This window comes from Epinephelus lanceolatus, chromosome 1, assembly GCF_041903045.1.
Source record: "Epinephelus lanceolatus isolate andai-2023 chromosome 1, ASM4190304v1, whole genome shotgun sequence".
NCBI classification, from domain to species: domain Eukaryota; kingdom Metazoa; phylum Chordata; class Actinopteri; order Perciformes; family Serranidae; genus Epinephelus; species Epinephelus lanceolatus.
Genome location: NC_135734.1, coordinates 800,965 through 827,839, shown reverse-complemented (window position 1 = coordinate 827,839; position 26,875 = coordinate 800,965). Strand labels below are relative to the sequence as shown.

At 41.9% G+C, this 26,875-nt stretch overlaps 1 protein-coding gene across 2 annotated transcripts in view; it reads left to right on the top strand.

Annotated features, from left to right (window-relative positions):
* LOC144462470 (uncharacterized) overlaps nt 1-26,875 on the top strand; it is an 81,895-nt gene that overhangs the window by 30,679 nt on the left and 24,341 nt on the right. Inside the window, exons 3-7 of one of the 2 annotated variants that reach the window (XM_078166262.1) lie at nt 10,330-11,265; nt 11,420-11,483; nt 11,614-11,714; nt 23,068-23,211; nt 26,609-26,646. In XM_078166262.1, coding sequence (XP_078022388.1) covers nt 10,330-11,265; nt 11,420-11,483; nt 11,614-11,714; nt 23,068-23,211; nt 26,609-26,646 — 1,283 coding nt within the window. Of the gene's footprint in view, nt 1-10,329; nt 11,266-11,419; nt 11,484-11,613; nt 11,715-22,507; nt 23,212-26,608; nt 26,647-26,875 lie in introns of those variants that run through there. The other variant, XM_078166280.1, reaches the window with a different exon arrangement.

The following is a 26,875-nucleotide window of genomic DNA, read 5'->3' as shown; positions in this document are numbered from 1 at the left end:
GGTGTCTAGTTAAATGGTCTGAAGTGATTTCAATAAAAGCTTACTAAAAAAAGTCCCCCCAGTTAAAAAGACAATGCGTAGGCAAGTTAAAATGGTTAGTTAAATGAGTATGGAGAGTACTTAGCTGCAAGAGGGGTGCATCGCGACCACACCCCTCTATTATCCCACGTTGCTTCCCCTCCAATCCAGCCGACAGCGAGGCTTATTCTCCCCGGTCCTGTCGTCTCCCTTCCCGGCTCCCGTCGTCACTTCTCAGGCCTGGCACCGCATCCCTGCTTAGCGTCCTGCTAGCTTCCTGGAGGTTCTCGTACAGCCCCTTTCCGCTGGCCTGCTCCGAGTCGCCTGCATGGTATTCCTGTCGCTGCGTGGAGTGTCTCTGCATGGCGTCTCTCCTGTTGTCTGCTCTGCTGCTGCTTAAACCATTTGTCAGAGGCTGCTGCACACCTGGCGTCAATGCTGCTGATTGTTGCTGGAGGGCATGAGCAGTTCAGGGCCAGTTGGACAAAAACTACATGTTTAAAACCCACTAAAAAACAATTACACAACAAAATTAAAAACAAACACAGCACTCTGTGTTTGTTTTTTTCAGTACAGACCTCAGCCAGTTTTACCCACAAAATGTCTTTCAATTATTTCCAAAATTATGTCCTAACATTTTGACATGTGATACACCATTCCATTTTGTTGATATTCATCTTTAAAGTTGTACTGTTGTGGCCTATTTAACATCAAATGAAGTGAAGCCTGCAAGCTAATTCAAGCTGTCCTCTCAAATCATTTTTAATCACAGCAGTGTACATAAATGCCAATGCTCTCTACTTTTTTGCTGCCAGACAACTCACCTGAAAACTATGCTAAAAATTGCTGCTACTGCTGCCAGAACCACTACTGCTGTACAAAGCTACAAATGCAGCCCAACAACCACCTGAAGGCTCGAGTCTACCTCAGCATAGTCTCTTTCCATAGGCATAGTTTTAGGTATGGACGGTATGGACATGTACCAAAGCCACGGAAACACGAATTGTCCCAACCAAAAATAATGCTGAGTGAAAACTGTAGCCTACCCAGCAAAATCACCATTTTAGAATTATTATTCATAGCTTGCGAAACCTTATCTGGCCTGGTTGACAGCTGTGTTCGGTAAGCTATCCAATCAACAGCCTACTTTTCCTCCCTCCCTCCCTCGCTTGGCATCGATACTCGACCAGCGTGCCTGTCACTGACAGGCTGTCAGTGTCTCAAGGCGAGAGCTCCGCAGCTCAGAGTCAAAGCACAATTGATCTGCAACAGCGAGGATTTTGATTAGGCAGCAAGTTATGGGGTCAGATCAGTCTCATAATGAATGAACTCATGCAGGGTTTTTCACGTGAAATGGTGGGGTTTTCGAATGGAGGGTTGTCCCCAATATGGGGAATAGTGGGGGCTTTAGAAAAATGGGAAACCCTGCCATTAAGAAGAATAGAGGTCAATTTTCAGAAAGGTGGGAAAGCTGTATTCATAGTTTATGTTCATTCAAACATGGTACTTGGCTAAGCAGAACGCTTCAACTGATTATAATTCAATAACATTGCATGATTTACAACGAGGGGATAATAAGATAAATGTGTTACTTACAGGTTGAGATTGATCCATGTCTCTTCCACCGTTTCAGTCTAGCGCGTCTTGTTTGAACACTGCAAACAGTAACTCAGTAGCTCTGCGATTGGTTTAGAAGTGTGGAGAAAATGTAAGGAGTCATGCGATTGGCTGAAAGCGAACACGCCTGATTAACTGATGAATCTGTCAATCAGAATCATAAATTTGATTGACAGATTTATCAGCCAATGGTGACGTTCATTGACCTTGGACGTCAGGGGAGTCTCAAAATTCACCACACAGATCTCTCTCACAAATGTAGAGAGGTTCACAAATGAGAAGCAGTTTGTAAATGCACATTCAGCGATTCCAAGTGTGCTTCAAAATAATATTTCTGAAGCAGAGCGTGTGCACTTCTGAATTTATATTACAAGTTTGCATAAAAATTATATTTGTGAACCAGAGCGTGTGCATTTCCGAATTTATATTACAAGTTTGCATAAACATTATATTTGTGAACCAGAGCGTGTGCATTTGCAAAACAGATTGTGTGCATTAGTATGGAGCTTTATCCCTATCTTTATTAAAGAGAGTGGTCTATCAGTTTTAAAGCATTTTTTATTGATTTCACGTTCAAAAACCCTGCCCTCGCACTCAAATAGCCTCTGCTTGCACTTGGATCTACTCTGTTTCTGCTCAAACTGTGTGCTCGCACTCAGATACCACGTTGCTCGCACAGATTTCCTGCTTGAGCTTCGGCTTTTCTCCTCGTGCTTAAACTATTTCTGTGCGCTCGTGGAATTTCTGCTCTCAGATTTCTGCCCTGCGCTTGGATTTTTTCGTGTAACAGCCTTGTCAAAATCCCCCAACCAATAGAATGCCAGATTTACTGTTGACCAATGAAATGATCCCTGCCTCCTTGTGGGCGCGCTCGCTTTAGTTTTAGAGTGTCCCGTCTGGACGAGTACTCTTTAACCGGGTTCATCCACTCCCACCCTCTTCCCCTGTCAGGAGTTATTTTTCAACAGTCACCGGCTCACTATTATCCCTTACATATATGTATATATTTAAGCAATATCCCACGAGAGGGAGTGATGTACTGTATATCGTCACGGCTGTGATTCGGTCATGGGCACTATGGCACGAGGCCGCAGGCCGTGATGATATACAGTACAACATCACGACCTCGACTGTGATATTGCTTTTATACAACAGTTCAACAACAGCTTAAAGAAGCAACAGACAGCATTTTTGCCTATATATATCATTATGAAAATAACGTGGGTTGCACAGGGTAGTATACACAGTAAAATCAGCGTTTACATAGGTTACTTAATGGCTTTGCAATCTTTGCAATAAGCTTCTGCCACCGGGGATGAATTTTCGCGGAGCAAATCTGCTTTACAGCAACAAATGCATCATGTATTGCCAAACTGGTCGGTCAGCCAATCAGGGACTGGACCTGGTCCTTATGAGGAACTGGTCGGGGCATGAGATAGTTGAGTCAGGACAGGAGCACAGTGGCAGATGGACAAAGTTTGGAGATAAGTGAAAAACGGCCTCCCAAAAGAAAACGAGCTAATCTGTCTGAGGAGGCGAGGATGCACAAAAAGGAGAGTCATAAAAGAAGACAGGGTCCGACATTAACGGTTGCCCGAATGCCCGGGGCAAGTAAAAATAGCCGGCGGGCCAGCAGACCCTGCGCAGACATGCCCGATCGGGCAAGAAGCACCGACTCGGACACACACACATACCGGACAGCCTCTCAGTCCTTACCCGCTAACGTTAGCTCATGTACAACACAGGTACCACACAGAAACTTTTACAAAGGGTCATAATGTGCTTCTAGTGACTGTCAAATCGCCAGCGAAAGTTGTTTTAAATGTGGACACGGAGAACAGCTGCCTGCTCTCATGGGACAAAGATCCTCTGAGAAGAAAGACGGTTCACTCTGCTCTGTCGCCAGGAACAAACTGGGAGGCAAAGATCCTCTCTGAAGAAGAGGGTTCACTTTGCTGCAGATTTCACCAAAACATTTTTTTGTTTTTTTTCTTATAATAAATTGAACACACATTAAAGAACATACAAGATCCTGTAGAGAATGAATACATATAATACAATACAATAAACATTGTCAAATTAAATGAAGGAAGAGGATTTTTTAAAGGCAAATTAAATATTGGGGATTTATGTAAAAATATACATAGAGACATATAAATAATTATATAATTAAAGATATGTAGGCTATGTTAGGTTAATACTCCTGTCAGTGACCCTGACCACTGGCATTGGCAAAAGAACTGGAGTTGGTCCCTGGACGCTGCACTGCGGCTGCCCACTGTTCCCAGTGTATACAGTAGGATGGGTCAAATGCAGAGGTCAAATGTATGTAATGTGCTGAGAAAGGACAATAAAGAATAACTAGGAGATAACAAAAGAATAAAGAGATTTCAAAGACTTAAAAAATAAGGGACATGAATCAAAACAACAAGAAACGAGATATATCCCCAGTCTCATGCACACCCAGTTTTAATAAACTCAGTACTGTTTTTCAACACATATATCGTTTTGTCTTCATTCAAGCACATATTGTTATTGCGCCATTGGTTTTGGCCTTGGTGCCCCACATTTTGGCCATGATGCCCCAGTAAATTTGTATTTATCAAAGGCCAAAGTGGCCTTCCCCTAAAAATATCTTAACTCCAGGCCTGTAGTTGTGTATTTCCTCTCCTGTTTCTGTCCTCGGAGGGGCCAGTTGCAGTGTGCTGCTTTTTTATGTGCTGCTGCCTCCATTGGCAGAGTGTCTCTGCTGACGTAAGATATAAGTCATGAGCGAAAATATGCACCACACAGCCAGAAAAAGAACCTCTTAGGCAGGGCAAGTAAGAATTTAGATGGGGCAAGTAGATTTGAGAAGTACTTGCCCGGCAGGGCAAGTAGGAAAAAACCTTAATGTCGGACCCTGGAAGAGGAAAAACAGTAAACCTCAGTCAGGCAAGAGATGGAGGGAGCTCCGTGACCAAAGAGGCTTCAACACCGATGTCCAGCTAGCTTTCTTTCTAATGGATCAATAAGTAACACGGCTCAATGTTAGCTAGCCGAGAGAGGACTGTACTGTACTGGCTGCTAGTTCATTCCTAGCTGGCCAGCATCGCAAATCGCCGCAACCAGGGACCGGGTAGCAAGTGTTGGCTGGCTGACATCCTCATTGCCATTCTATGGCAGCCCTCGGACAGTGATTACCCCCCCCCCCGCCGCAGCTACTGGGCACCCAGCATCTCCGACTGGGTGAAGTGGAGTAAAATCCTCTACTCCGCTCCCGTTTATCTGGTGAACGCATCTCCTCTGTCAATACATTCTGCCAGCAGTTTAATAATATTGATGCCAGTTGTAACATTTGAATCTTTTAGTAGTAAGCCATGTTCTAAGCGGGATAATGTATAGCGAGCTGGTGACTGTTGAAAAATAACTTTGCTGTGCGTCGGGGTTCCATTCCCCTGTCGGGAGTTATTTTTCAACAGTCACCGGCTCACTATACATTATCCCTTACGTGTCTACTTTTGTTTGTAGTGATACTGTACATATTGGTATAATTTACTGTGAGTTGTTTGTACTGGTACTGTGCATTCTGGTATAATTATTTGCATTACTATTTGTTTTTTTTTTCTTCAGATAAATCTGATAATTGTTGCTCGGTCTCTTTACTCATTTATTTAGTATAGTGTCCACACACCTTCTCATTCTACATATACAGAGGTATACTGGTGGCTTTACAGCCTTCATTTTATTGATTATCTCTGATCCCCACGGTTAATTTGGTCTTTGCGACAGTGCGAGCAACACTGCTGATGCTAGGTGGCGCCAAGCTAAAACCCGAATCCTATCTGTTGCCTCTTTAAACAGCAATGCTGAGTAAGGAAATGTTAACAAAAGGTGATGAAATAAATCATAGACCACGGAACCGGGGGGGCCAGGGGGACCATGGCCCGGGCAACTTTTGTACTCTGACATACAGGGCTGCATTGGGATTGGGTCCCGCCAGGTCCCGCGGGTCCCCATTAAACAGTAGAAGAAGAAGAAAAAGAAGAAGAAGAAGATGTAGCCTAGCGACAGGATGTCAACACAGGAACTTGGTACACATGCATGAGCGTTTCCACTCCATATTTATTTTGTAAGTGGACGAATATGCCCTGAACCAGCTTTCATACCAATTTGCCGCTTGCTCCACCTGTCTGTCTGTCTGTCTGTCTGTCAGCTTCATCTGTCATGAGACAAACATGAAAGAAGACGTGCAGTTTATTGTGTTTCACTGGCGACGAGCTGTCATTACGCGCGACTATTACACACCTCTGCGCGCTCTTTATAACTCACTGTGTGAACCTATGTTGCATAATAAAGATTTGCCCCCTCGTAATTTTTAACCGCCCCCTCAGTAACTTCATCCTGGCGCTGGGTTTGCCTTAACCTCAAACACTGCGTGATTATATGAAGGTAGAAAAATAAATAAATACAGAGGAGGAGGATAGAATATGAAACAGCCTTTATTTCATTAAAAACTAAATGAAAACAACGAAATAGGAGCGCTATTCCTGACCAGTGCGTCAAAACAACCCCATGAATCTCTTTATTAATAGCCTCTAAAATGACGTCTTTTCTCCTGTGGGACAGGAGAAGACACAAAATCAATGCATCTCTATTATTGTGCAGGCATAAATTCTCATAGTTTTGCGGGAGCAGGCGGGAGTGGACATACACATCGCGGTTGAGGGCGGTAATGGTCAGAAATTCAGCGTTCTGGTTACTTTTCAGTAACTGCGCAGCTGCGCTTGTTTTGTTGTTGGGTGTGTGTGTGTGTGCGGCTGTGCACATCAGTCTGATATGAGTGCTGACTTGTGATGATAATGAATATGATGTTGATTTAGATTCAAGGCAGCAAGATGAGTTTTGGATGTGGTTGCGGACTGGATGTACTTTGTTGTTTGCTATAGTTTCATCTGTGGGTTTATGTGTAAATAGGCTTGGCCTGTTGTGTGTGAATGTAAGAGTGGGATCAGAGGGGTTAATCTGAGCAAGCATGTGTTCGTGTTCATGCGTGTACTGTAGATGTGACTGTGTGGCGTCAGAATAAAAAAAAGTGCTCCACAACGTTATTTAATACATCAGTAATATTGTCTGTTTCAATGCATATGCCCCCCACCCCCTCCGTGTGACTTGAAATTATGGCCCCCCCCCTTGTTCAGATGCGTTCCGCGGTCCATGAAATAAATTATTTAAGTATGTTATGTAGCTTCGCGAAAACCCCCCAGTTCCCCCAGTCTGTTGCTAGGCAACGCAGCACACACGCCAGAGCAATAGATGGATAGATGTTCTATTTATCGCTCTGACACACGCCAGGAACTCACAAGCTACTTTGTATTTACATTGATCTGCAACTGTGTAACTTCAACTTTGTCCAGTTCGGCTGATGAAACGTTGGCAAACCTGGATGTTGGCACGGCCGGATTCAAACACACCTGGAGGTCTGCACATAAGAGTCCTGGCTTTCCTTTTCCTCGTCCTCTCCTGACGACCACTCATAATTTAATTCAGATGTAATTTTGGGGAAAATATCCATCTTCTTGGTGTAACGCTATAGTGTCAGTTTGCATCAATGTAGCAAGTGTGACAGTTGGTTAATTAACGGTTGTATTTATATTTATAACATCTGTGAGCGGAGTGATTTTACTGTTACAAGTCGCAGTGATGTTATACTCTATATCAGCACTCATCCCAGATAGCACACCTGGCCGATGTCGGCCCGATTTATCAAGTTTAGATCGTTAAGACGTAGCATGGAGAGCGTTTGCTCATTGCCAAGATGTCAGCCTTTAATCGAAAATGACCACCACGTGACGTTCAAACGATCAATAAAAGAAGCTGCACTCAGTGGGCGCTCCTTCATTAATATTCATGTGCTTGTTAACTACGACCTTTATTCATTTAGGTCGGACCTTTCAAACTACAAATATTTCACCATTCAATGTGAGAAATCAATGCTAACATTCAAAACTAGCTTGACTGTTACCATAGCCTATTTTGTGTGTAAGTGTGCACAAAGAGACAATTTGACAAACTTTATTTTCAAATTTCCACAAACAATATCTGATGGCCAGTCCGCTTCCCCTGGCAGCCTGCAAGAGACAGAAAAGACGATGAGCACATAACCTCAAGAAACAAATCCCAGTGTCACCACTGTATTTTTTTTGTTAGCATTTCAGCTGTATTTTAGCCAGATTGAAGGCTTTGGGTTCGTCACTCTGCTTCATTTAGTGTTGAAACGGTTAAATAACGGGATCCGTTAACTCTGTTAACTGTTAACAGCAGCTCAACAATCTCGGAAAAACAGTGGTTTCAAAACTGCGCTATTACCTGTAGCCACCGGGTCAGTTTGCTTTGCAGAGGAGGAGACCTCGACTGATAAACTGCTCATAAAATCATATTAACAACATTTCGAAGATGAAGGCATCCTTAAATTTCACTATTTAACCTCCGCGGTCCTCTCCGCTCCTCTCACCCACACTTGAGCACCCGTTCTGGGATACACAGTGTCGGCCCGCCCGGCCTGACCTCCGTGGTCCTCTCCGTTCCTCTCAGCCACACTTGAGCATCCGTCCAGGCCGCGGGGGTCAGGCTGGGGGCTGCGGAGGTAAGGCCCGGGCGAGACTATAGGTGAGTGGATCCCAAGTCTCGAACCCTGCCCGGGACCACGGGTGGCAGCTCCGGGCACTTCCACTTTTAACCCAAAATGAGTGCTCACGATAACCAGATACGCAGATAACATCAACTAGGGAAAATAAAATGAAAACACCACAGTTTTAGCCTGTTAGCTAACATGAGCTAAACTAGCTATCAGCTAACGAAAGATAACGTTAGCTGGTGGGGACATGTGCTATATACACCCAGTCATGCCTCACCACTCACCAGGAACCTCTTTTAACGGTCACAGGATAAATAACATAGCTAATTTCTGCCAGTTTATTCCAGTTAGCTTACCTGAAACCAACTGCGATGAGATGCTGTGTCCCGTGAGCTCAGTTTCAAACAAACACCGCAGAGATGAAATTCCGCCTTCAGTGGTGACTTCCGTATGTGGGCGGGTATATTCTATGGCACTGGGCCGACCCAAAGCCGACGTAACAGAGACATCTGATGAGCTGGGACAAAAGAGTATTAAATTTATAGATATCATATATATATATATGGCACACGTGTGTAAATTAACAGTCCCTTTATTCCAAAAGTGGTAAAGAAAGCAAGGGAAAAACATTTAATTTACAGGGCTTTCCCTGGAGGGTGGGAGTGGATGAACCCGGTTAAAGAGTACCCGCCCGGACGGGACACTCTAAAACTAAGGCGAGCACGCCCACAAGGAGGCAGGGATCATTTCATTGGTCAACAGTAAATTTGGCATTCTATTGGTTGGGGGATTTTGACAGGGTTGTTACACAAAAAGCCGAAGCTCGAGCAGGAAATCTGTGCAAGCAACATGGTATCTGAGTGCGAGCAACATGGTATCTGAGTGCAAGCACACAGCAGGGTTTTTGAACGTGAAATCAATAAATAATGCTCTCAAACTGATAGACCACTCTCTTGAATAAAGATAGGGATAAAGCTCCATACATTAGTGAGTTCCAGTGCTTAATTTGAGCTGGAACGTACTGGAACGCATACCAGGATCTTTTCAGAAAAGGCCCTGGTGCGTTCCAGAACTAATTTGCATGGGTCTAGAACTTTTCACATCTAAAAACTACATACAGTATTGGCTTATGTCACTAGTGTTGCAGGGTGGAGTACCGTAGTACTACAGTGCCTCACGTACCACTACTGTGGGATAAGTTCAAAGTCCAATCACAAGAAGATGAGTGTCCATGCGCATGGAAAAGATAAATCACTTTTCTATAATACATCAATGATATTTCAATGGAATAAATTACTTGATTGTGATTTATCACAATTTATCTTTTTATAAATGACAAAAGGCACATATGCCTTATTTTTGCTGTGGTATCGTGATACTACTCAGAACCGTGATACTTTCACTGGTATCGTACCGTGGGTCCCAATTTTGGTACCGTGACAACACTAGATGTCACAACCATTCCATTTGGAGTTGCGCAGTGAGGCGGCTCGGGTGCCGCTTAAAAAAGTGTTCCCCCACTTTTGGGAGTGGGGGAACACTGCTCTCTCAGAGGCCCTGGAAAACAAACCACTACAGCAGCATATTGAGTGCCAGGTGGCCAGCGCGCGCCGTTATTGACCAGCGCGCGTCGTTATTGGACAGCGCATGGACACTCATCCTCTTGCGATTGGACTTTGAACTTATCCCACAGTAGTGGTATGTGAGGCACTGTAGTACTACGGTACTCCACCCTGCAACACTAGTGACATCAGCCAATACTGTATGTAGTTTTTAGATGTGAAAAGTTCTAGACCCATGCAAATTAGTTCTGGAACGCACCAGGGCCTTTTCTGAAAAGATCCTGGTTTGCGTTCCAGTACGTCCCGGCTCAAATTAAGCACTGTTTATAAATTACCCTGCAAAAACAACCTACCTCACCTTTTCCTGTACTCACTCAAAAACCCGATAACTGAGTCTCTCTCTACTGTGGACTATTTGCATACACTGGTGGCACCAAAGTAAAAGTTCTAAAATGGATTTCAGTCATCCGTTAAGCTGTGCTGAGAGTGAATTGTTTTTTCTTTTGATTTCATCAGATCAAGACCCAACTATTGTGATTGGGACTGTGGGACAATCCATAGTCATATCATGTGGTACTGAACTGGACATCATGGCTGCCTCAGAGAAACACTGGTGCCGCTTGGCCAACGCAAATTTGTGTCAACCAGACACAATCATGGGTCCTGAAAATAAAACCAGAGGGGATTTCAAGATCATAGACAGTCCTAGCTTATTTTCCTTAGAGAAACGTCAGCTAACACACAACGATTCAGGATTCTACAGATTCACACAGGTTTTTCAAAATCAGACAAAATTCCATGTAGTGGAACTCCAGGTTAAAGACAAACCCAATTTTTTGCAGATCAGTCCTGTTCAAGTCAAGCCAAGGACAGATAAGCTTTTTAAGATCACATGCCAGTATTCCCAAGACTTGCAAGAATTTTCAAAATTTTGGCTATGTGACAGTTCAGAGTGTCCTGAGACAGTGAGGAGTGTAGATGATAGATTCCAGTCTGCCCTAGTTTTGACTATTGATCATGTGGCTTGCTCAAATATTAGACATTTCCAGTGTGTGGTAAAGACATCAGGGAGCTCTGTTAATTCCATTGTTTATCGGAAACCTTCATACCAGAATCCTGTTGTAAACGTGGAGTTATCTTCTTATCTAACGAACCGGAAAGTGCTGGTGAATTCTTACAGTCAGCTTAATCTTATTTGTTTAAAACCTGACAAATATAATCGGGAATATGACAGAATTAGTAGATGGGGTTCAAGGAACTATGACTATTATTATCATAGCCAACCTAAGTGGTGCAGAGTGAGTCACTCTGGGTGTTTGATTGTGAAAACCAATGTAAGAGAGACAATAAGCTCACTCATATTACAAATATGTGTCACACCGAATGATGATGGAACAAAATATCGCTGCTCAGTCAACACGGAGAATCCAGAGGTTGAGATTGCTGTCACTGGTATGTATGATATTTGCATACAGATTATACATTTATTAAAAGCAACAACAAAAATAATTAGAAAGCAGATCTATTTTGTTACACTGTTATAAAGTTTGTGATGACACTTTGTGACAATATTCAAATTTAAAAAAAAAGTTTAATTTCATTATAGCACCTCCTCCTCAACCAGTCACTCAAGCTGTGGGGCCCATAAAGCCAAGGATCACTTTGCCAGAGTAGTATTACTCTTCAGTGTATCATTTCACACATTTCATTATATTTTCTTTTTTTTCTGGTGTTAGAAAAGAACACCAGAATCTATTGCATGCACTGTAACTGACTGAAGTAAATATTCCTCTCTTCTAGATCCAGTGGTGGCGTAGAACACAGTGTAGGCATCATAATAGTAGTGACCAGCATAATCCTTCTAATCATCATTTTGTCTGTTACTGTCACTAGATGCAATGGTAAGTACCACACAATACATTCATAAAAACACTTGTTTATAATAAATAATAAGAATTGAGACTGTTACAGTGTGACAGATTTCACACAATACATCACCAATCATTTTAATTAGATAGGCACAATTTCATATAAAGGCGGCATGCAGTACTCATCTTTGTGTTGTGTTTGTTGGATTTGGCTTTTAAAGGGTCAGACTTAGGGGTTAGGGCCATACACATCTAACACATACAGTCAGGTCCATAATTATTTGGACAATGATACAGTTGTCATCATTTTGGCTCTGTACACCACCACAATGGGTTTTAAATGAAACAATGAATACCTGCTTAAAGTGCAGACTCTCAGCTTTCATTTAAGGCTTTTTTCAAAAATGTAGTATGAACCGTGTAGGAATTACAACCATTTCTTCACACAGTCCCCCAACTTTAAAGGCTCATAAGTATTTGGACAAACTAACATAATCATCAATTAAACAGTCAGTTTTAATACTTGGTTGCAAATCCTTTACAGTCAATGACTGCCTGAAGTGTTGGACACATAGGCATCATCAGATGCTGGGTTTCTTCCCTGGTGATGCTCTGCCAGCCCTTTACTGCAGCCGTCTGCACTTCCTGCTTGTGTTTTGGGTGTTTTGCCCTCAGTTTTGGCTTCAGCAAGAGAAACGTATGCTCAATTGGATTCAGGTCAGATGATATGACTTGACCATTGCAGAACATTCCACTTCTTTGCCTTAAAAAATGTCTTTGGTTGCTTTTGCAATATGCTTCAGGTCAATGTCCATCTGCACTGTGAAGCATCGTCCAATGAGTTTTGAAACATTTAGTTGAATCTGAGCAGATAATGGTGCCCCAAACACTTCAGCTTTCATCCTGCTGCTCTTGTAAGCAAGACAAGACTTCACTAGAATAAATACAGAGGGTTTATCACAAGATGCAAACCATTGGTTAGCCTTAAAAATGGAAGGCCAGATTAGAGTTTGTCAAAAACCATCTAAAAAGCCTGTACAGTTGTGGAACAGCATACTATGGACAGATAAAACAAAGATCAACAACCAGAATGATGGGAAGACTCCAAAGGACACCACCTCATCAGTGAAGCATGGTGGAGGTACTGTTATGTCATGGCCATGTATGGCTGCCAGTGGAACTGGTTATCTTGTATTTATTGATGATGTGACTGCTGACAAGAGCAGCAGGAAGAAAGCTGAAGTGTTTGGGGCACCATTATCTGCTCAGATTCAACCAAATGCTTCAAAACTCATTGGACGATGCTTCACAGTGCAGTTGGACAATGGCCTGAAGCATACTGCAAAAGCAACCAAAGACATTTTTAAGGCATAGAAGTGGAATGTTCTGCAATGGCCAAGTCATATCATCTGACCTGAATCCAATTGAGCGTGCGTTTCTCTTGCTGAAGCCAAAACTGAGGGCAAAACACCCAAAACACAAGCAGGAAGTGCAGACGGCTGCAGTAAAGGGCTGGCAGAGCATCACCAGGGAAGAAACCCAGCATCTGATGATGCCTATGTGTCCAACACTTCAGGCAGTCATTGACTGTAAAGGATTTGCAACCAAGTATTAAAACTGACTGTTTAATTGATGATTATGTTAGTTTGTCCAAATACTTATGAGCCCTTAAAGTCGGGGGACTGTGTGAAGAAATGGTTGTAATTCCTACACAGTTCATACTACATTTTTGAAAAAAGCTTTAAATGAAAGCTGAGAGTCTGCACTTTAAGCAGGTATTCATTGTTTCATTTAAAACCCATTGTGGTGGTGTACAGAGCCAAAATGATGACAACTGTATCATTGTCCAAATAATTATGGACCTGACTGTAGTTTCAGCAGGAAGCAGTGCAGTGCTCTGCAGTGTACGCCTATTTCTTTGTCACCTCATGGAGTTTTGCTTTTTAACAAACTTAACCAATTTTACAATAACAAAACACACAAACTTTATTTTTACATTTTATCATCTACATTTAAAGATCAAACAAAGTTTTTTTCTTGTGTTGATGTTTAATTGATCTGTGGACAGCACACTGGCATACATTTTAAACAGTGACTACAAGATTGTAATCTTTTAATCAGGATTTGAAATACAATTTGTCTGTATATCTTTTATGAAGTTGTCAGAAAAATAAAAATAGATTTCAGCTGTAGGCAGAAACAGAATCAGTTTACAGGATACAGGAAATACTTCTCCTTTAAAACATTTAAAGGTAATATTAAAAAAAAGAAAAAATATTTAATACCTGAAGCTGCATACCATGATATAATATGATATGATATTTAATAACCATTTCAAATGTTATGTTAAAAAAAGATGCAGAGAGACAGAAAGAAGGTAATATTTACCTAGTTTGGAAGTCACTGCCCCGAGTGCTGCTACTACCACAGGGACCACATCAACTTTGACCTTCCACATCTGTTCCAGCTGTTCTTTCAACCCTTGATACTCTTCTTTTTCCTTCTTTCTGATGTTGCTGTCGGCTGGTATCACCACATCTACCACCACTGCCCTCCTCTGGTGTTTGTCAACCACCACTATGTCCGGTTGGTTAGCCAGCAGCTGTTTGTTTGAGGTCCCACAGGAACTTAGCCCTCTTGTTCTCAATCACCTTTGGTGGTGTCTCCCATCGGGATTTGGGTACTTTGAGTCCATTATGGGTACAGATGCTCCTGTACACTCTCCCAGCCACGTGGTTGTGCCTCTCCATGTACCCTGATCCTGCTTGCATCTTACACCCTGCCACGACGGCAAGCAGAGTCATAAAGCCATAAACGAGCGTCCAGTAATGTAATGCTGGTGAAGTGAGTGACAGCTGAGATGGTCTTCAGATGCCAACAGTATTCATGACAACATACTGTCATCTGGACCTTTGTTCCGAAGTAAACGCACATATGTAGCCTACCCTGTAGTTGTATAGGCTACCCGCTAAAAATTGGAACAATGTAGATTGCCTGTTTGTCTTCACTCCATCTTCTCTCCGATTTTTCAGTTTTATTGGCATACTGTATCCTGTAATGATAGAATAAGTATCCTGTAATTAAAAATACCTATTGTATAAGTTCTCTCTAAATTCCCCCCAAACTTCCATATTATTGATCAGTAGGTCACGCATACCCTGTTATAATAGAATAGGTACCCAGTAGTATATAAATAATAATAAATATAAATTCTCTGTAAATTCACGAATTGTTAGCCCCTTACTCCATAACTTAACATCTTGTTCCCTTATACCTACATATATGTATTGGTACGTACTACACTGGTACACCATTAGTACAACAGATTACACTGTAACTACTCGATAGTTATGGTGTAAATTGCAGGCTGTAATCTAAAGCGTTACCGAAGGCGGTTAGTGTCCTGTTGATCTTGTATAGTTACAGACATTCCAGTATCCATGTGTGTGGCATTGAGTCGTAGGCTTTCTTGTAGTCAATCCAGGCGGGGCACAGGTTGGTCTTCCTGCTCTTGCAGCCTCGGGCGATTGCTCTGTTGACCAGTAGCTGGTGCTTGGCTCCTCTGGTGTCACTGCCAATTCCTTTCTGTGCCTCGCTCATGTATTGGCCTATATGCCTAGTTATCTTACCTGTTATGATGCCTGAGAGGAGCTTTCCTGTTGTGGAGGGACAGGTTACCGGTCTGTGGCTGGATGGGATGGTTCCCTTCTGGGGGTCTTTCATGATCAGGACAGTCCTGCCCTGTGTCAACCATTCTTGGTGGGTGAGTCCCAGCCCTTAGCAGCTGGGCCATCTGTGCTGCTAGGTGTTCATGGAGTGCAGTCAGCTTCTTCAGCCAGCATGTATGGATCATGTCAGGGCCTGGTGCTGTCCAGCTCGTCATTTTTGACACTCTTGCCTGGATGTCTGCCATTGAGATGGTTACTGGTTCTTGTTCAGGGAGGTACCTGTGGCCAGCTCTTAGATCCACTAGCCCTTGGGCACTGGTGTTGTGTGCTGCTTCTCTTTCCCAAATGCCCTTCCAGTATGTTTCCATCTCAGCTCTTGGTGGGTCTGACCTGCTGTTATTTCCCTGCCACTAAGAGAACATCTTAGCCGATTCAGTGGAGAACATCCTGTTTATTCTCCTGGCTTCTGCTTCTTTGGTGTATCTCTTCAGCTGGGTGGACAGAGCTGTTAGTCTTTGTTGGCAGTTTCGAGTGCCTCACGAATGGAGAGCTTGTTGTATTTCCTTGGTACCCCTTTATTCACCATGTTACCTCTGTGTAGCTCTGCTAGTTGGCTAACTTTTCTCCGTGTTGCCTTTATCTTGGCCTCCAACCATCTCTTCCATGGAGGGTACTGGTTCTTATGTACCATGTCCATCTTGTATCCAAGCATCTTCAGAATTACTGTTGCTTTTTGTTGTACTGTGAATCAGCTTGTTGGTCTGAGTGATGGTCCTTGTAGGGATGGTATTTTGGGTAGCATTTACATCTTCTAGCAGATCATCTGAAGGTACTTGGCAACTCAGCTTTGGGATTCGTCAGAGGCTCCAGGTTTCCAGTTTGCTCACGATTTTCCTTCTCATATCAGCTGCTCTTTCAATGAGGTTGTTTGTATCTACTGGGGCTTGGCACCTAATCTCGGATTGTGGGGGTTATGATGACTTCCCCCTGCTGACCTGTCGTCCTGGCTCCCCCTTGCTGTAGCATTGTTGAAGTATTTCATTGATCTCTAGTTGTGATAGTAGTTGGCAGTTTTGGATGTTGGAACACTGTGCTAACGATGTTTCTTAGTTAGTCTTGATTGTGGGTTTAGAAGCAGCCATAGGTTCCACATTTTCTGCATCCCTTCTCTCTGGGACCTGGACCTTGTTGACCTGGGTGACTTCTGAGCTGATATGACATTATCTGTATTGTAATCGCTTATATCTGAGGTAGGCAGGTATAACATTTTTGATTTGATTTGATTTATTCAGGCACACACACACACACGCGCGCACACACACACACACAAACACACACAGGTGAATCAACATAAATGTCTTCATATAGGCATGAAGTTAACAGCGTGTGTGAATCAGGTCTCCCAAGAAGCTATTGAAAGCTTTTAGAGGGAGCCTGGGTATTTTCAAAACAAAACAATATACAGTACATAGTAAACATAGGTAAAAAACATCATACATACCAACAAACACAGAGACATAAGCTTTCTCGGAGCACATGATTTTAGGACATTACAAAATAGTTAATTATATGAACTTAGTAGTTTGATTTTTAGCAGTAGCTCAGTCCATAGGGACTTGGGTTGGGAACCGGAGGGTCGCTTGTTCAAGTCCCCGTCCGGACCAAAATATGGAGCGTGGACTGGTAGCTGGAGAGGTGCCAGTTCACCTCCTGGGCACTGCTGAGGTGCCCCTGAGCAAGGCACCGAAGCCCCCAACCGCTCAGAGTGCCTGTCATGGGCAACCCACTCTGACATCTCTCCACTTAGTGCATGTATAGGTCCAGTTTGTGCATGTGTGTGTTCGGACCTGTGTGTAATTGACAAACAGAGTGAAAAATTGAATTTCCCCTCGGGGATTAATAAACTATATAAAATTAAATTTTGAAAAACAATTTCTTAAATGTGGAGATGGATTTCAACACTTTCAAGCTCTCATCGAGCTCGTTCCAGAGCAGCGGACCCCTGCAAGCAATGGACAAGCTAGTACTTTAAAGTCTTCTCTTCTTCCCAGAGGTGAGATGTTTTTCCTGCAGACTGGGGCAAGCTCAGACAACCTTAAATTTGTTTTGTGGATTATCTGGAACATCATACATGCATTTTGATACACATTTATCTCTGTGAGTTGGAGGAGACCAAAACGATGGAAGAGAGGGCTTGTGGGGGCATTATATTTGGACAAAGAACACAGCTCGAATTATCTTTTTTTTGAAGACTTTCTAATTTTTTTTTTTAAATCACTGGGGAATGTATTGCTCCATTTGACATTACAGTATGTGATATACAGTGCCCTCCAAAAGTATTGGAACAGTGAGGCCAATTCCTTTATTTTTGTTGTAGACTGAAAATATTTGGGTTTGACATCAAAAGATGAATATGGGACAAGAGATCAACATTTCCGCTTTTATTTCCAGGTATTTACATCTGGATCTGATACACAACTTAGAAGATAGCACCTTTTGTTTGAACCCACCCATTTTTCATGAGAGCAAAAGTATTGAAACATGTGACTGACAGGTGTCTCCCAATTACATTGATTATTCAGACAATAAATAGCACTGAATGTCTGAGCTCAGTTTCAGATTGGGTACGATAGGTTTTGCCTGTGCAGACTGCATTTAGAAGTGGAACCAACATGAAAACCAGAGAGCTGTCTATGGGTGAAAAAGAAGCAATTGTGAATCTGAGAGAAGATGGACAATCAATCAGAGCCATTGCACAAACACTGGCCATAGCCAGTACAACCATTTGGAATGTCCTGAAGAAGAAAGAAACCACTGGTGTACTAAGCAACAGATGTCGAACAGGTAGACCAAGGAAAACATCAGCAGTTGATGACAGAAACATTGTGAGAGCTGTAAAGAAAGACCCTAAAACAACTGTTAGTGACATCAGCAACAACCTCCAGAGGGCAGGAGTGAAGGTATCACAATCTACTGTTCGCACAAAACTTCATGAACAAAAGTACAGAGGCTACACCAGATGATGCAAACCACTCATTAGCAAGGAGAATAGGAAGGCCAGGCTGGAATTTGCCAAAAGGTACAGAGATGAGCCTCAAAAATTCTGGGAAAAAGTTTTATGGACTGATGAGACAAAGATTAACTTTTTCCAAAGTGATGGAAAGGCGAAAGTTTGGAGAAAGAAAGGATCTGCTCATGATCCCAAACATACAAGCTCATCTGTGAAACACGGTGGAGGTAATGTCATGGCTTGGGCTTGCATGGCTTCTTCTGGGATGGGCTCTTTCATCTTCATTGATGATATAACACATGATGGCAGCAGCAAAATGAACTCAGAAGTCTACAGAAACATTTTGTCTGCTAATTTAAAGAAAGATGCAACCAAACTGATTGGGAGATCCTTCATCATGCAGCAAGACAACGACCCAAAACACACTGCCAAAACAACAAAGGAGTTCATCAGGGGCAAGAAGTGGAAGGTTTTAGACTGGCCAAGTCAGTCTCCAGACTTAAACCCAATAGAGCATGCATTTTACCTGCTGAAAAGGAGACTGAAGGGAGTAACCCCCCAAAACAAAAAACAACTGAAAGAGGCTGCGGTGAAAGCCTGGAAAAGCATCACAAAAGAAGAATGCAAAAGTTTGGTGATGTCAATGGGTCACAGGCTTGATGCAGTTATTGAAAGCAAAGGATTTGCAACTAAATATTAAGTCTCATTCACTTTAATCTATTTTAAGTTTATATGTTCCAATACTTTTGCTCACCTAAAAATTTTGTGTTCCATTACAAATAATGCTATCTTCTAAGTTGTGTATCAGATCCAGATGTAAATACCTGGAAATAAAAGCGGAAATGTTGATCTCTTGTCTCATATTCATCTTTTGATGTCAAACCCAAATGTTTTCAGTCTACAACAAAAGTAAACGAATTGGACTCACTGTTCCAATACTTTTGGAGGGCACTGTATGGTTCAGAGTTTTGTACTAGCATTAGGGGTCTTGCCTAAGGACCCTTACTGGATGATGTTCGCCCAAGCCGGGATTCGCAAAAGTTTTAGGCAGGTTTGAAGAATTTCTGTAAAGTAAAAATGCTTTTAAAAATATAAAGCTTCATTGTGTTTTGTTTTATCAATTTACAAAATGCAAAGTGAGCTAACAGAAGAAAAATCTTAATCAAATCAATACATAGTGTGACCACCCTTTGCCTTCAAAACAGCATCAATTCTTCTAGGTACACTTGCACAAAGTCAGGGATTTTTTTGTAGGATCATAGTCAGGTGTATGATTAACCATTTATACCAAACGTCCAAATGATCATCAATTTCATATGTAGGTTGAAACACAGTAATTAACTGAAACAGAGTCAGCTGTGTAAGAGGCCTAAAACTGGGTGAGGAACAGCCGAACTGCTACCAAGGTTTTGGAGGACAATTTCATGTCACAGTTCATACACCATAATGAGACTAAGCACAGCAACAAGGCACAAGGTAGTAATACTGCATCAACAAGGTGTCTCCCAGACAAAGATTTCAAAGGAGACTGGGGTTTCAAGATGTGCTGTTCAGGTTCTTTTGAAGAAGCATGAAGAAACAAGCAATGTTGAGGACCGTAGATGCAGTGGTTGGCTAAGAAATTTTGGTGCAGCAGATTTCCCTTCGAAATTTGAAGATGTCCAGCAGTGCCATCAACTCAGAACTAGCAGAAACCAATGGGACCCAGGTACACCCATCTACTGTCCAAAGAAGTCTGGCTCGAAGTGGTCTTCATGGAGAAATTGCAGCCAAAAAGCCATACCACCGACGTGAAAACAAGGCCAAGCAACTCAACTATGCATGAAAACGTAGGGACTGGGGTGCAGAAAAATGGCAGCAGGTACTCTGGACGAATGATTCAAAATTTGAAATATCTGGCTGTAGCAGAAGGCAGTTTGTTCACCAAAGAGCTGGAGAGCGGTACTGATAAGCAGTAATCAGTACCGGTAATGAGTGTCTGCAGGCAACAGTGAAGCATGGTGGAGGTTCCTTGCAGGTTTGGGGCTGCATTTCTACAAATAGAGTTGGGATTTGGTTAAGGGTCAATGGTGTCCTCAATGCTGAGAAATACAGGTAAATTCTTATCCATCATGCAATACCATCAGGGAGGCATGTGATTGGCCCAAAATTTGTTCTGCAGCAGAACGACCCCAGACATACAGCCAAGGTCATTAGGTATCATCTTCAGTGTAAAGAAAAATGAGAAGCCCAGGAAGTTATGGTATGGTCCCCACAGAGCCCTGATCTTAACATTGTTGAGTCTGTTTGGGATTACATGTAGAGACAGAATGTTAAGAGGCAGCATACATCCACAGAAGGTCTGTGGTTAGTTCTCCAAGATGTTTGGAACAACCTACCTGCTAAGTTCCTTCAAAAACTGTGTGCAAGTGTACCTCAATGAATTGATGTTGTTTTGAAGGGTGGTCACACCAAATATTGATTTGGTTTAGATTTTTCCTCTGTTCGCTCACTTTGCATTTTATAAATTGATAAAAATAAACAGGTACATTTTATATTTTTGAAAGCATTCTTACGTTACAGCATTTTTTTCCACAGCTGCCTAAAACCTTTGCAGTAATCCCTATGAACAGCTGGTTAATTTCAAACCCACTCCTCAACACTTTACCTCCTGAATATCAGTCTTCATACCTTATTTTAAGTTGGTGCATGTTTGGACATTGCTTAAGCTCCACTTGCAAGCTGTTCCCTAACTTCATTCCACGTATGGAAATGCAAAACCTTTTCCCGGTTGTAGGGACACAATGAGTTTTGAAATGAAATAATCCTTTTAAATTATAACCACCCTCTCGGTTATTGAACAGTTTTTTAATATTTCCTGGTAGCAGGTTATTTCTTGCTTTAAACATTATTTGTGCAGTTTGAAAATCCACAGTATCAGAAAATTTTAATAACCTTCACTGTAAGAGTTATGAGTTAGTGTGATCCAGATACCCAGCATTATGAATTATCCATATTGCTGTTTTGCGGAGAATAGAAGTGAATACTACTGAACTTTTGTAAAGTTGCCCCAAAACTTCTGCACAACAATTTAAATATGGTAAAACAGGTGAACAATAGAGAATGTGAAGTGATTTGTGGTCAAGAAACTGCTTTGCTTTGTTTCAAACTGAAATGCTTTTGACAGTTTAGTTTGTACTTCTTTGATGTGTGATTTCTCGCTGATTTTCTCATCTATTGTCACCCCAAGAAATTTGATTTCATTGGTATAGCCACTTACCATAACAGAAATTAAAAAGTAAATTTGTCTATGTCATATGAAACCCCAAAATATATTTAAATGTTAGCAAATCTAAACCGTATGAATATGGTCAACCTTTGGAACCGAAAGTTCCCTTCAGACAATGGTACCTAGACCCTAGCGTTTCCACTGCAAACCATACCTTTAAATGTGGTTATCAATGTTGTTGTCACTCACTGCTCCATCCAGCACTAACTGTATTTCCTCATTAGCTTTGACTAAGAGGAAAATCTGCCCCCCGTTTATTGTCCACAGAATGGAGTTACATTCAGCATCTTCAGAACAAAACAGCTCAAAACAAAACAGGCTGCAGTGAGTGTCTCTCTCCATAGGGCATTTGATTAAAAATAGCAGGTTTGTGCATTTAGTCCTTCTAAGGCAAGCTTAGGGGTTTAGTGTTTCCTCTTTTCTCTGAGTGAGGATTAAAATATATTCCGTTCACATAACCCTGCCGAAATTAATACATGTTAACGCTTGAAGATCCACTGATTACTAAAAGTGAATGTCCTATAAAAAGAAAAGTAATGGTCAAAGTTGTCATATGGCATATTTAAGGTGTGGTGATTGATTCACGTCGTCAGCTCATGCATTGAGTAACATTACGAGTTAATGTTCCAACTTAAAAATCCCGACAATCAGCACAGTGAATGAAGTTTGAATGAAGTGAATTTTTTTCTCCGAATCCAGCTGCTGCAAGAGGCAGCTAAACATCCTTTCATTGCATATTTAGAGTTACTAATTAAACTCTCCATAATATGAACAGTGGCTTCTGCCTCATAACCAGTCACAGCTTAGCCATGAGCAGAGTAACCGTCCACTATTGACTAATCAACGGACTGCAGTGTTCACAGCTCCACCTTTTAGTACCAAAAATGGTAAGGGTTAGGAACAGTTTCATTGGTACCATCTGCAACTTTCTGAAGTGGAAACGGAAAAAAAACGTACCAAACAACTGAACCATACTGTGCTGTACTGCTCGGTGGAAACGGCTCTTGATATACGGACAGTATATACCAACAGGGTCTCTGTTTCTGTAAATGTTGCTCTTGAATATTTTAAATATATTGCAATTTAAATGACCTGACCTGTTAAGATTTTGAGTCGACAGCTCTTCACCTTTGAAATGCTACATCAGTGTCCAGTTATTTGTTGTTTGAGGAACCAAATCTAAAGTGCAGCATTCCCAGCATAAACAGAGAGTCTGACCCGCTCTGCTTGTTCGGAATAAACAAACTTAGCAGCAACTGAGGTACCAAAATGTCTTACGTTTTTTCAAACCCTGATGTATTAGGTTTACTTTTTTGACAAAGAGACAAAAATATTGCTGATTACACTGTATTGTTGTATTGCATTTTAAATATTTTTTCTCTTTGTATATGTTTTATTTGTTGCAAATATATAAAAACTAACTACAGTTCTATGCTCTAGGTCAAAAACTCAGTGACAGGTTATTTACAAGGAGAACACCATTGTCAGCAGTCGACTTCCATGCAAATATGTATGCCAACTCAGTCGCCCACTATTACAGTCATCATCGACGTCAAGTGCCCCCACCTGATGAACATAGTGAAGGTATGAATGATTTTTTTTCAGCTGCCTCCCATGTAGCCAACTATTTTTGCACAGCTACATATTAATGTCATACTAGTCAATATTTTGTACATCAACATTGGGCTATTATTAACCTTTATTTAACCAGGTAATAGACTCATTGAGATTAAAATCTGTTTTACAACAGAGTCCTGGCCAAGAAAGGCAGCTACGCAGATTCCTGAAAAACAAGACATAACAAAAACATCAACAAGAGCAATAGCCACAACAATGACAACAAATGTTGACACAAATTAGCTCAGTGCAAAAATAAGTAAAAGGGTATAGGAGTATGACTTTCAATTAAAACAATTACAAATGCTAATAGATTCAGATTCTGTAGCCTTACAGCACATTTGAATTCATTTAGTGTGATTCTGTCCTGGAGTTTTAGTGTGTTTTGTAGAATATTCCATGTTGTGGGGGCAGAGTACATGAAAGCCTTTTTGCCCATCTCAGTCCGAACTCTCGGGACAGTCATGGTGATAATGTCCTGGGATCGCAACCCATGAGAGCTAAGTTTTTGGCATAGGTACTCACCTAAGTAACCGGGGAGTCTGTCCAAAATGGCTCTATAGATAAAGATATACCAGTGAGTTAGCCGTCGTACAGAAAGAGCAGGCCAATTAACTTTGCAGTACAGTGTACAATGATGAGTGAGGAATTCACAGCCAGCGACAAACTTTCCGACCTCTCATTAGTCCGACGTCCCGTTGTTCCGATATGTGATTATTACTGTATTTGTGTACCATAGAGGATCAACAACGCAACAAAAGTAGGCTACTGGTCGAGATACAAGTGTCATAGAGAGGAGAGAATGAAACACCATAACCTCCTGTTATTAACTCTGGGGTCCGGGTTGTGTGGGGAGCTTTCCGCGGTGCTGAATGGCTCCTGGCGGGCGTATTTCTGCCTTGATGGTGTGTCGCGACCAGCTCTGGGTCAGCTGGGAAAGGCTTGAGGCAGAGCAGGCTCACGGCTTATGTGTTTGCCACTTTCTTTTTCATTTTAACCCACACCATGATCTTTTCCTAACCCTAACCAAGTGGTTTTTGTGCCTAAACCTAACCAGACCCTAACCACTGGGCATCATGATGATTTTGGAACAACGGGACTTCGGAACAATGGGTTTAATATGGTCAGAACAATGGGATGTCGGACCAATGGGCTGTCGGAAAAATGGGCAGACCCCAGTATTTAAACGTGAACACTGCCTCAGTGTATTGACCTTTAGTGGTAACAATGCTCTGATTTAAGTCTGGTGTCTTACTGTTTGAGAAGATCATTAGCTTGATTTTTTCAGCATTGCGGATGAGCTTCAGTTGGGACAGTTGTGGGACTCTGTTAAAAGCATGCTGTAGATACTCAAGGGCCTTACTGAGGGTAGGTGCACAGCAATAAATCACTGTTGTGATGGACTATCATCCATCACTAGTAGACATCACTTGTTGTCTACCTCTAATTTGTAAGAGGTTACACAAAGGGGTTAACCCACAGAGACCTACTTGCCAACTCTGCAGTTTTCTTTGGTTCTAGAAAGCAGCATGGTGAAAATAATGGAACTTTATGCATCTAAAAAGCCAGCCTTTTCAATTTAGGAGTTGGTGGAGAACAAACTAGAGCTAAAAGTGATGGACTTACATCATCAAATGGACACAAAATCCAGAGGGATGGTAGTGTTGCTGTGTCTCCTGATTGTGAAAATAGGCAACTGTTCGGACCAACTTGTGTGGTACAACAAAGGAGTTAGCTGCACCACCAACTTAGCAATGACAATATATATATATATTTATATATATATAGTATCTGTGTCATCCTCAAGGACATCCTCGGGTCTTCTACCAGAGGCCTGGGAGTTTGAGGGTTCTGCGCAGTATCTTAGCTGTTCCTAGGACTGCACACTTCTGGACTGAGGCTTCAGATGTTCCTGGAATCTGCCGGAGCCACTCTCCCAGTTTGGGGGTCACTGCCCCGAGTGCTCCTACTACCACAGGGACCACATCAACTTTGACCTTCCACATCTGTTCCAGCTGTTATTTCAACTTTCTCCACCTTTTCTTGTTCCATCTTTCTGATGTTGCTGTCGGCTGGTATCACCACATCTACCACCACTGCCCGCCTCTGATGTTTGTCAGCCACCACTATGTCCGGTTGGTTAGCCAGCAGCTGTTTGTTCTCAACCACCTTCGGTAGTGTGTCCCATCGAGATTTGGGTACTTCGAGTCTATACTGGGTACAGATGTTCCTGTACACTATCCCAGCCACTTGGTTGTGCCACTCCATGTTTGCTGATCCTGCCTGCATCTTACACCCTACCACTATGTGCTGGACTGCTCAGGGGCATCTTTGCACAGTCTGCACCTTGGGTCTGATCTGCTGTGGTAGACCCTGGCCTCTATGGCCCCTGAGCTTAGGGCCTGTTCTTGTGCTGCACTGATTAGTGCCTTTGTGCTGTCTGTCAGTCCAGCATTCTCCAGCCACTGGTAGGTCTATCTGACGGTGGTATGCACAATGTAGGGGCTTGTCCCTCCATGTTGTTTGCTCCTCCACTCCTTTGCCCTTTTGCTCCCCTTTTACAGGTGGGAAAGAAACTTGGTGTGTACAGTATGTTTGGGACCTAATGTAGGAAGTCTCCACTGACATTAATTAGCATTGCTGTAAAACAGCTTCAGTTATGGCTTTTTTCCTGCTATGCCCTGCCCTGGGTGAAGACTTTTTGATTGATTGTGGCCATAATTTTTGACCAACCTTGTTCATTTGTAAAAGAATTGTGTCCTGCAAAGCTGCATACCAAATTTTGTATTGATACAGTCAATAAAAAAACAAATAAAAAAAAATGAAAATAGATGTCAAATTACTGTTTTTCACTTTAAGCAAATGAACAGAAAAAGACAATCCATCATGATGGACATTACAAAAAATGGATATAGCATGAAGTGACAATGCCAACAGCATAAAGTAGCTTAATTTCCAAAATTCAAAAATAAAGCCTTTACAAAGCTAGTTTAGCTGATTTTATGTTGTCTAAAGGAATGAGACCAATCACATGTTTATTTCATCCTTACAGTGTATGCAGAGTTTCAATAACTGCATCTCAAAGTCATTTCACCACACTTTAACAGATGTGAATCAAACTTGGTGTGTATGTTCAGGATTTATTGTGAGGTCTGTCCACTTAGTTTAATCTAAACACAACTTCAAGTTATGGCTTGGTTGATTGACCATAATTTTTTAGATTCATGATGTAAGGGGTGTGGCCTATTGAAGTTTTCAGTTTTTCTGTTGTTAACTATTTAGCTATAAGCTAAATAGCTATAACAGCATGTAACAAGAAGACAGTTGAGACAGAGATGGAAAATGTTGCTGTCTGTCTTTGTAGGAAATGGCAAGGGGACCTCAAGCAGCTCGGATGAGGAGGTGAGTCCTACATCAGAAAATATTACCTGAAAAACAGAATACATTATTTTCAGTTGCTTTGCAATTTTTATTACTCTTCTCAAAACATAAAAGCAACATGTGAGCACTGTGACTCTTGCTTGTTTTGTCCATTTTTTGTGGATTATTGACATCCTGTCCTGCAATTCATCTTGCCACAGTTCTGCCATTTGCTAGGGTGGTGTTAATAACTGCACACAGAGGTGTTTAA